Genomic DNA, 10,647 nt, shown 5'->3' with positions numbered 1-10,647 from the left:
CAAGCGCTCTCCAAACCACTCGCAGCGGCGGAAGAGGAGCTTCTACACCCAGAGAGCCGCGGCTTGACTCCTGCCCTTCCCAACATGCGGTGTCGGCAGGGGGGCTACGGCATGCGGAACTGTTTGAGTGGGGCGCTTTGTTTTCACCCGGCGCGATGTTAGGAGCGGCGCGGCGGCGGCCGGCAGGTGAGTTCCGGGAGCGCTGTGGGAGCGCAGGTACCCCGGGGGGCGGGAACGGGAACGGGAATGGGAATGAACGGGAGTGGGAGCGGGAATGGGAATGAATGGGAACGGGAATGGGAGCGGGAACGGGAATGGGAATGGAAGTGGGAATGGGAACGGGAACGGGATCGGGATCCGGAACGTGGCCGGTGCGGCTGTCCCGGCACCACGGGTGTTGTTGGCGCCCGGGGCTGTGGGGAGAGGCAGCGGCTCCGTGGGAAAGGGGAAGCAGCCCGCCGGAGCTGCCGGAGCTCTGCCGGGACTCGCTTGCTGGGCTCTGCTCCGGGGGCACGGAAGGGGGCCGGGTGTTGTTCGCAGAGTCCTTTGGGCTGGAAGGGATCTCTGGAGATGATCCAGTCCAACTCTCTGGCAAGGCACGGCTACCTAGAGCAGGTTACACGGGAACGCATCCGGGTGGGTTTTGGATGTCTCCAGGAAGGGAGACGCCAGGACCTCCTTGAGCAGCCTAGTCCAGTGCTCTGCCACCCTCCGTGGAGAGAAGTGCTTCCTCGTGTTGAGGTGGAACTTCTTATGTTTTAATTTTTGGCCATTGCTGCTCGTCCTGTCGCTGTGCCCCAGAGAAAAGAGCCTGGCACCATCCTCTCGGCACCCAGCTTTGAGATATTTGTATGAATTGACGAGATCCCCTCAGTTTTCTTCAGACTAAACACGGTCTCTCCTCGTAAAAGATGCTCCAGACCCCTCATCATCTTTGTGGCCTCTGCTGGACCCTCTCCAGGAGCTTGTTCTTTCCCCCTCGGGGCTGTGGGGCATTAGGAGTGAGGAAGCTCCCCGGGGAGGCTCTGTCCCCTGTCTGAGCGCACCGGGGCTGCTGTGAGCTCTGCCTGCTCCTCACCCCTCTGCTGGCCTCCCGGGCACTGTGCCCTCAAGCTGCACGCTCCTCTTCAATGCATTCAGATAAATCCGGCTTGTGGAAGCTGAGGAAAACCAAAATTTTATAAATTTCTCTCTCTGCTCAATGCATTGCACATCACGTCGTTAATAAGCTCACAGTCTAGTTACAGGATGTTTCCAATTGAGTACATTGTGGTTCCCCCCACCCTCCTATTTTTGTTTAGTTAGGGCAGAGTCTCTGGGTGGTGTTTCTTTAAAGACAAAAGTGGATGGGAAGTCTTTAGATGAGAGACATACTTTGGTTTTATAAAAATGCTGATGTTTGTGGGCAATGTGGGTGGTGGGATGGATTTATGCTGACCAAATGAAATGGGACAGTTTCTTTCCAGTATCTCATGGGAAATGTTTTTAGCCTGGTGTTTGCAGGGCACTATGTCACACTTGTGGATCTCAGCTTGGGGGTTTTTTGTGTTAAAACAAACTAAAGTAACTTTGTGAATCTAACCTAATCCACTTGTGTATCCTAGTTTATAACTTTTAGCCAGAGGTCAGCTTCTTATTGTATTTGTTCTTTGGACATGATGCATTTGGCTGGGAAATGTGTTTAGCACTGCAATACAAACAGTAACCACTTGATACAATTACTGAAGTGAAGCCCTTCAAAGCTCCTATTTATTTGATAAGATGTTTCAATTTGCTGCTAGGAACTTCTATTTACTGTTTTTGAATTGATTTGTTAGTTAAGTTTTCCTGAAACACTACTTTTTTTTTTCCTTGACACTGTTTAAATGAAATATTGTTGTAATAAATGAAGCTGTATTATTAAAAAAAGGTTTTCCTTGCTCTTCTTTGCTGTCACTCATAGCTGTCTTAAACTTCAGATAAAGACAAAATGTCCTCTAGAGGGAGATCTTGTTGCTTTTATGTGCTAAAATGTTGGTCACCCTGTTCCAGTTAAATGTCTTGATCACTTATCTTGGAAAGGATCTGTGATGATGAATGTGTGTATCTTAATAAGAACCTGTCATCTGGATCTGTGCTTGGAAATTTGATAACAATATAGAGTCATGTAACACTTCTGTAGGTTAAGTGAAACATAGTTGTTTTAATTCAAATAGATCTAATTCTGAAGTTAAGTGAATAATCTTTATGAGTTCCAGAGTCCTACTCCGTCAGGAGTATTTGTAGGACCAACGTTTGTGACATCAATTCTGCAAATGCTTATGAAGTTTCTGACTTTCCTGCTGCAGTCTCTGTTTTCATCAAGGTGCTTTTCAGTTTCTCTGCTGACCTGAACCAAGAATTTCAGCAGCTGTTCTGAAAGTGTTGTGGGTTAAATCTCCAGCTTAATGAGTGCTAACAGCTTGGCAAGGAAACAAAGCAATAATAAAATGTCACATTTAATCAATCTTACCAGTACTTCTTGCCTAAACAGCAGAGGTTGAAATATTAGTTTGCAGACACATCAATTGGTTGAATGTAGTTAACTCTATACTCCACACGCTCCATACAAATTGTTGGGAAAATCTTGATGGGATTGTGATGAGGTTGAATTATTCCACTTGGGAAGAGATTTTTTTTTTTCTGACAGACACATTGAAAAAAAGTTATTCCACAGCTGAGGCACCTATGCTCTGATTTTTCTGCAAGTAAATGGAAATAGGGAATTCAGTGTAGCTGCTGGCAGGTCTGTTCAGTAAAACTAAAGGCTGTTTGGAACTTGCCCTGTGGATATAGCTGGAAAGTTTCCTCATACTGCAAGGCTGCTGAAGGGGTCAAAAATGTGTTTACATTTTTATTTGCCAGTTGAACTCCTACATACTTCTTTCAAGTCATCTGTACTGTTAAGAAATAGATATTGTTAGATTGACTCCAAAAGAGTTACAGTATTTGTGTTCTTATAAATATACATACAAAACCACTACATAATTAATTGACTTCTTCTCTGTGTGTGTGTGTGGAGAAGTAATGCTGGAAGTAAGGTAATTTGCTGTATTTATATTGCAAGGTTGTTTTCCTTTTCATCCTCATTGTCATTGTTTTGTGGTATGCAAATACACCTCTCCAATGCATTAAAAATGTATGCAAAGGGCTTGGAGGCAAATCGTGTTGTTTAATAGAATGTACAGATGTGTTATAATAGAGGAATAAATTCCATTAATAATAAACAGAAATAAGAAGTTTGACTTTTTGTTGAGAAGGACATATTTATATCCCTAAGTTACTGAAATTGTAGACTCTGTAGTTAATTGTGCTCTGAATAATCAATTTTTTATTTTAGATCGTAATTTTGGAGGATTGCAGCACTGAGATCTCTGGAGTCTGCTGTGTCTAGCCATAATGAGTTTGGTTGCTTATGAAGATTCAGACTCCGAGACAGAAACTGAAAAGACTGAAGTCTCCGATGCTTCTGGCAGACAAACAAACCAGCTGAGTTCTTCTGTGAGTTGTGTTCAGCACTTTGCACCTGGTAGCACAAAATCTGCATATGAAATGCACCCTGCTGGGAGCGCTGGCAGCTCTGGCAGGAGCATGGTTTGTGAAGATCCCCCTGAGCATTATGCACAGAATAACAACACTGACTTGGCACCTCCTTATTCTTGGAGGAGGTGCTCTGGCCATGCTGCATTATCTGTGGCTCACAAAAACTATGAACTGGCTTCAAGCTCTTCAACAAATTCTGGAAATGGCATTTCCCAGAAGAGAACACATAAAGACAGTACTGCTACCATAAAAGGAATTAGACCATATATCCCTAAACGATTGCGTCAAGAAAATTCCAGTAAGCCTGAAAAAGAAGAGTCTGACCAGAGAGGTAGCTCAGATTGTGATGTTAAATTAAGTGTCTCAGGAGAGCAGACTTCGAGAAAGACCTCTGAATTAATTAAGCCATATTTGGGATCTAAATATAAAGTAACTGAAGTTCCCAAAAGCTTAATATTTTACATGTCTAAACACAGCGGCCCTGTTAATGAAATCCAGTGGTGTCCTGTATGGGAGCAAAGCCACATGCTTCTCTCAGCTTCTATGGACAAAACAGTCAAGGTAACGTAAAGCAAGATGCTTTGTGACTCAATCATCAGATTTAAAAATAGTGTAATAAACAGTGCTTTTCTGGAAATTACATCCTCGCTTGTGTGTATGTAACCATTCCAGTATACTCAGAATTTGAGGAGATGCTTTGAAGTATAAGATTATTATGAACTTGCAGCCTAATGCTTCACTATACCCATAGTTAGTTCCATTAGTTTGGGATTTGGTATTTTTGTTTTTTTTTTTTTTTTTTTTAGTCATGCCAGTGTTTTAGACATTAAGAAGTTAGATTTCTGCTAGGTCATTTCTCATGGTCTACCTCAGTGTTTTATCACAGTGGCCATGAGCACTATGGTCTGCATACAGATTCTGCCTTTAGTCTTTAATCAACTGACTGCCAATACTGGAATAATATTTTTGGGAACTTTACCTTTCTAACAGGTCTGTGTGACTTCTGCTGGATGAGGTAGGTCAGGTCAGATGCATTTTCCATCTGAACTAGTATGGTAAGTCTTGCATCCCAGAAATGTGTCTTGTCATGATCTAAGGAGTCTTCCCACTTTGTTTCAAGGTTTAATTGCTCAGTACTCACACTCAACTTTCCTCTTGGCTTTAATGAATTTGTCTTCAGTTCTTTGGTAATTTAGTCAGTCCAATGAGTCTTTTTTTTTTAATATGGGTAATAAAAGTATTTTATGTGTGTGCTTTCCCAGATACAGGGCTGATTGTGCCTCTGGGTTCAAGTAATAGTCTTCTGAACTGGGCTTGCACAGGAGCATAGCTTTGATACGAATGCACAGAAAGTGTCCTTTCTGGCACAAGACATGCTTTATTGCATCTAACATGTATTTACCACGGCAGGCACAATTGTTTTAAAACTTGCTTCTACAATTTAGAACTTTAAATAAATCTTCCTAAATAGAGACAAGAAGAATATCCCTTGTACCAGCATAGCTCTTCTATCTTCTTTCCTAAGATTTTAAAAGCTCTTAAACATTAAATGGAGGAAAAAAAGTATCTTTGTTTTTCCTTGCAAGCAGTCTTTAGTGTATTTATTATAAATTGGCTGTTGCTTGCAGAACAGACTTAGAAGGAAAAGACTAAAATATGCAAAAAGTGCTAATGGATGTTTTTGTTAAGCAGCAATTTAAATTTGTATTGTACAAAGCTGTATGCACCTCTGACTTCAGGATGTCTGAATTTGACCTTTTAAATTGCCACATGATATGTTTAATATTTGTTTACTATCCCAGAGCCTTATCTTACTGATGAGTGAAGTTATGGATGTGTTGAATTTGGTAGAAGAATCTAAAATACAAGTTGTTACTGCAATATAAAAATATTAAAAAGTTGAAATAATGGCCTGTCTGTTTTGTCTTCTGAGCAGAAATAAAAAATATTTTTCTGGGTTAGTGTTACCACGCTTGCTTGGAAGCAGTCATTAACAGTAAAGCTGGTTTTTGAAGAAATCTGATTGCTTTAGGTGCCCCAAACCTTGAAAATTCAATATAAATGAAATATATTATAAACTTGGCAACAGTTCAGACCATGCCGGTCTGAAAAGCTAATAAGGTAATAACGTAACTCTTAGGAAAGATCTGAAACCACACTTTATCATCTGGAATGCAGCTTGTAGAGTCCCAGCAACCTATGGATGCTGTTATTTCTCAGGGAACCTCCTCATTGTCGCGCCCTTACACGCGGGCTGTCCTGGGCAGCAGAGGGCGCGGTGACACCGAGGATTCGCTTGCTGCTGGGCTCCCAAATTCCCTCCCTTTCTGGCATCACGAGCACTGAAATCCCTGGTGACTGTGACAGCACTGCTTTAACTTCTGGGAATATTTAATTTAATTTAATTTATTTATTTATTTATTCCCCCAAAAACACCTGCTTGGAATTGCTCATTTAAATCCAGGCAATGGATGTGTGTCCTCTTTCCCTCTAATGGGAATATGCAGACACTCAGGATAGGATGTTTGCATGATTGACTTTCAACATCTGATTTGGGTAAAACTCAAAGCACAGTTAGAAGCCTAAAATCTCTGTATGATCAGAGAGAAGAGGCAATCCAGAGCCTCAAAACTCTGTACTTTCAGTTAGTCACAGGAATGACTGAATATTTTTAAGCATAAATGTCTTGGATTCATTTCTGACACTCAGCCTTTGCATGAAGACATTTATCTTCTGAAGAGTCCTGTATTAGTGGGGATTTCCAAGAACTGAGTGTTCTAAGTTGAGATGACTGTGGTAGTTTAAGCTATACTTAAACCAGAGATCTTTAGTTGCACACAATTTGTGTAATATTTAGCCAGTTTTATATATTTTATCTGTTTGTATGTGCTTAATAAATTTCTCTTCCTTCACAAGCTAAGAATTTTCCTTCTTGGGAAAGTATTTTCATTTTTTTTTCTTTCCTTGGCATGGAGAAGGAAGAAACACTTGGCTAAGTTACCTGACTTTAGTGATTAAAATTTTTTTATTCCCATCTAAATTACTATGACTAAATCATTCATATCACATAGATATATGTCTAAAATGTATATATGGAATGTATATATGTGGTTTTTTGGTTTTTTTTTCTTTTTTTTTTTTTACTTTTTAAGTGTGTGTATTTATCCTGTTTAGATCAGGAGAAAAGAACAGTCTTCCATTTCTATTTTCTCAAGTTAAAAAGGGCACTTTAACATCATTATGAATCAGTGTCATACTAAAATATTTACAATAAATGAGTTCATGTCTTCAGTTTCTGTTGACTGAAGAATAACCTAGAGATGGAAGATCATCAGAAGCATTTTGTAAAAATATCTTGCATACTTAAGAATGAATGAACTGTGTTTCAGCATTTTATAGTTTTCTTTAAAAGTATTTGATCTGATTTTTTTGTGTGTCACTGCACTTAAAACACCTCAAACAGTGTTTTAGTTGTTTAGTGATAAAGTTGAAAAAAGTATCAGTTAACCAGCTCAGGGGCAGAATTCTCTAGAGTAACACTCCTACCAGCAGATGGGGCACCTCAGCATGTTAGAAAGGGATGGGAACTAAACTGTGCCTCTGAAGACTCAAAGACTTTAATATTTTCCTCTATGTTGAGTGTTGAAAGATCAAAGTTACAAATTTACGCATGTGTTGATAAATGTATAAGAAAACCCCTGAGTTTTCTCAGAGACCTGAAAATAAGACAGAACTTCATGTGGGAACTGATAGACATTGCAGATTAATTACCCACAGTTCTTCAAATCTGGAGCATCAATAGAAGAATATTTAATGCTAAATTTTAAATTTTTAGGGAATGGGAAAAAACCTAAGCCTAGCTGTATGCTTTTCCAAATTTTTTACCCTGTGTTTTCCTAGAATTTTTAGCTTCCCCTTTGGAAGCCCCAGCCTAGGTAGCTGGAGAAAGGGACAGGAAACCTGTTTCAGGGCAGGGACAGGAAACCTGTTTCAGGGCAGGGAAAGGTGCTATTCAGAGCTCTTACTGTGGCAGTGCTGCTCTTCACAGTTACACTCAAACTGTATTGTGAATGGCTTATGTTTTTAGCTCAGGTGTGTATTTTAAGGATTGTGAAACGTTGTCTGAACTGATTAAATTTGTTTTCCTTGAATAGCACTTCTGTTTGAATAGCTGCTGTAAATGAATTTTAGGCATCTACTGCCATTTTAGGGTTTTCCTACTTAAACACCAAAATAGTGTTCATGATTTTAATATCTCATCTAGTGGTTTTTTTGCATAAATTTTGAGACTCATCACTGCTGTTAAAGATGCCTGGTTCCCATAGTGTGGATATTAAATGCTTTCTGAACAGCAGGCCTTCTTTAGGTATTTCTGGCTTAGAATCGCAGGTTGCCATTGAATACAGCTTTTTGCTTTAGGTAGCAGAGAACATTAAAAAGTTGTGTCTTGAAAGACATTTGTCAGTTGCAGAAACCACAATGCTGTATTCACATTGTCAGTGTCTTTTATTTGGAAGATCTTGTCATTGCACAGAGCCACATAGATGTTAACATTTTCACTAGTAAATAGTTCTGGACTTAGCTTTTTAACAATTGTTCATAACTTCAGCATCCTATGCCTGTATTCTGTATTTCCTAGTTTGTCTTAAAATTAGCTGCAGGTAACATCTTTATATAATCATCTGTTAGCTGTTAATTTTCTGTTCCCCATATTTTATTTAGAGCATCACAGCAGGTGTTATGTTTGTTACAGAGGATTTCTTAATTTTCAGCACTTACACTCTCCACTGTTGAACAAGATCAAGGAAAGAAAGTGCTGTGATTCTTGAGTATGCAAAATGTATATTAATAGCACTTTGTGTTCTAATACATTGTTGGAAGCTTTTCTTATATATTTTGTTCCCTACTGGACTAATCAAATGGTGTCTCCATTTAATCACAGCTCCATGCAAGTAAAGTAAAAGTGTTAAGAATTTTAATAATATCAGCCTGTTGAACAGGGGCATTGCTGACTTCCCATGATTAAGAACATAGCAGTCAGACTGGTTCAGACCAGGGCTCTATCTAGCCCAGGGGTCAGTCTCTAGTAGGGTCCATAAGCAGATGTGTAAAGAGGAACAAGTCAAAGGTTTGTGGTGCCTGTGCTTGCTTTCAAGTTGGGATTTCTGAGCTCCAAAGTAGTTCATCTTTGTAACTTGCTACCTCACGAGATTTCTTCCAGATACTTCTCCAGTCTTCTGAGACTCTTTTGTGATCATTAGATCTAGAGTGGTATGTTACTCATACTCATTAAATTTAATGTACGGATTTTGGTTCCTGGAGAGTGTCAAATGCTATAAGAAATACAATTTTCAATCATACTTTCAAAATATTGTGTTATTCTGTGGTTTTTTGTCTGTTAGGAGAAAGACAGCACAGCAGTATATTCCAGGAATTTTGTTATTCTTGATCCTGTTGTATTGGACTGAATGATAGAAGATGATAGCCTCAATCAATAAACTGTGTGTAGCACAGAGAGTAGCAACACAGATCTCCTAGATATTGGCCATTACCCTGCCTCAGAGTAACAAAATATAGTATTTCTGTTTTCAACTGTTCTGTACACAATTCACTTGGAATAGGCAGTGTTTTCTGTTGTTCTATCACAGGCATGTCTGTTTATTAAGGAATGAATTTGAACTGCCATCATATTTCCTATACACTCAGGCATAGCTGTCAGATGGCTGTAGCTCTGTCAGTGCTAGGTGCTGCTTATACCTCAAGTAGGGTAACTCTTAGATTGATTTTTAAAATCTAATTGAGGTAACATTCTGTTAACTGTAGGTGATGATAAGATGACAAATTGGTAAGTCATCCTATTTGATACATATGTTCTTTATTTGAAATGTTTTGAAAATCCCTGTTGATACATTTTTAATACCATATTTGAAAAATAATGGGTAGTTCTCCCCATTATCTTGGAAGTGGCAAGGAAATGCTTATATTCTGGATATTGTGTGCTGATTACCTAGATATGGAAAAAAACCCATTGTTTTCTTGTTGAAGAGGCTACTAAATAGGCTGTTCTGAAATATTGAAGTGGACTTTATGAAGGTTCTGACCTTCTTCCCTTGTCTGTTTAGAACTGTGCATATTTTTTCCAGTGACTTTAAGCTTACTGATTATTAAAGTGGAAGTACACTTATGTGATAAGTACTTGCATAGTAATACCAGCTTTTTTTCTATATCTTGATCTTTTCCTAACAAAATTATTTCATACACTTCAATGAGTTGTGTTTTCCATAATACTTATTTTTGTAAGGAAAGGAACATCATGCAGGAAGGAATGTACTTGACCATCAGTGAAAGCTTCTGCCTGAGCCATGGATAGATGAGAATCCAGGTCAGGATATAATATATAGCTCTCACAATTATTCTGCAAAAGCTGGTGACACATGTCAGCAAAGAACAGTTCATGAAAGTGGTGAATTTTGGTCTCTTCAGCCCAAAGGTTTGTGTGGGTAAGAGTTGTTTCACATTTTAGTACCTCGATAATGTTTAGAGATCGCTGTTAGAGAGATACATTTTTAAAATTATTTTCTTGTTTCCAGTGATGCTGTTGTCAAGGAAACAGAAATCCTTGTAATGCCTTTGTTCACTTTTTCAGAATCCACAGCTGGAGATGACTTGTGTAGTTTTTATTATGTTCTGAGTGTTTGACACACTCTTAGGCCTCAAAGGATTTTTTCAAAGGAGTATGTTTCTTTGAGTATAAATAGCACCATCCTCATCTCTGTAGGGTTTGATAAGCCATTGTTTCTTTCCTTCTGCGCTAACAAGAACTAAATTCAGTACTGCTCTGGATTAGAATTTATCTTAACACTTGTATGAAGATTGACATTAAAAAAAAAAAGGGGAGGGCAAAAATGCAGTGAACCTCTCAGCTTCTGGGTGAGGTTTTTAGCTCTGTGATGGCGTGAGTTTTTTTCCACTTGGAAATGACTCCTGACTTAGGATCTCCTTAAAGAATGCAAGAGTGATACCCCAAGTGTTCTTGCAAAGCATTTTTGACTGCTTTATGGCTGTGTTAGAGGATGTGCCTGTGGG

General features: G+C 39.2%; 1 protein-coding gene across 2 annotated transcripts in view; it reads left to right on the top strand.

Annotated features, from left to right (window-relative positions):
• The first annotated feature begins 76 nt into the window (after positions 1 to 76).
• WDR25 (WD repeat domain 25) overlaps positions 77 to 10,647 on the top strand; it is a 61,041-nt gene continuing 50,470 nt past the window's right edge. The window contains exons 1-2 of one of the 2 annotated variants that reach the window (XM_085061373.1): positions 77 to 186; positions 3,359 to 4,122. In XM_085061373.1, coding sequence (XP_084917499.1) covers positions 3,418 to 4,122 — 705 coding nt within the window. In that variant the 5' untranslated portion in view covers positions 77 to 186; positions 3,359 to 3,417. Of the gene's footprint in view, positions 187 to 348; positions 4,123 to 10,647 lie in introns of those variants that run through there. The other variant, XM_085061372.1, reaches the window with a different exon arrangement.

The sequence above is a fragment of the Lichenostomus cassidix genome, chromosome 5 (genome assembly GCF_008360975.1).
Source record: "Lichenostomus cassidix isolate B80296 chromosome 5, HeHo_3.0, whole genome shotgun sequence".
Classification (NCBI taxonomy): Eukaryota; Metazoa; Chordata; class Aves; order Passeriformes; family Meliphagidae; genus Lichenostomus; species Lichenostomus cassidix.
This window is presented reverse-complemented; position numbering and strand designations above follow the sequence as displayed.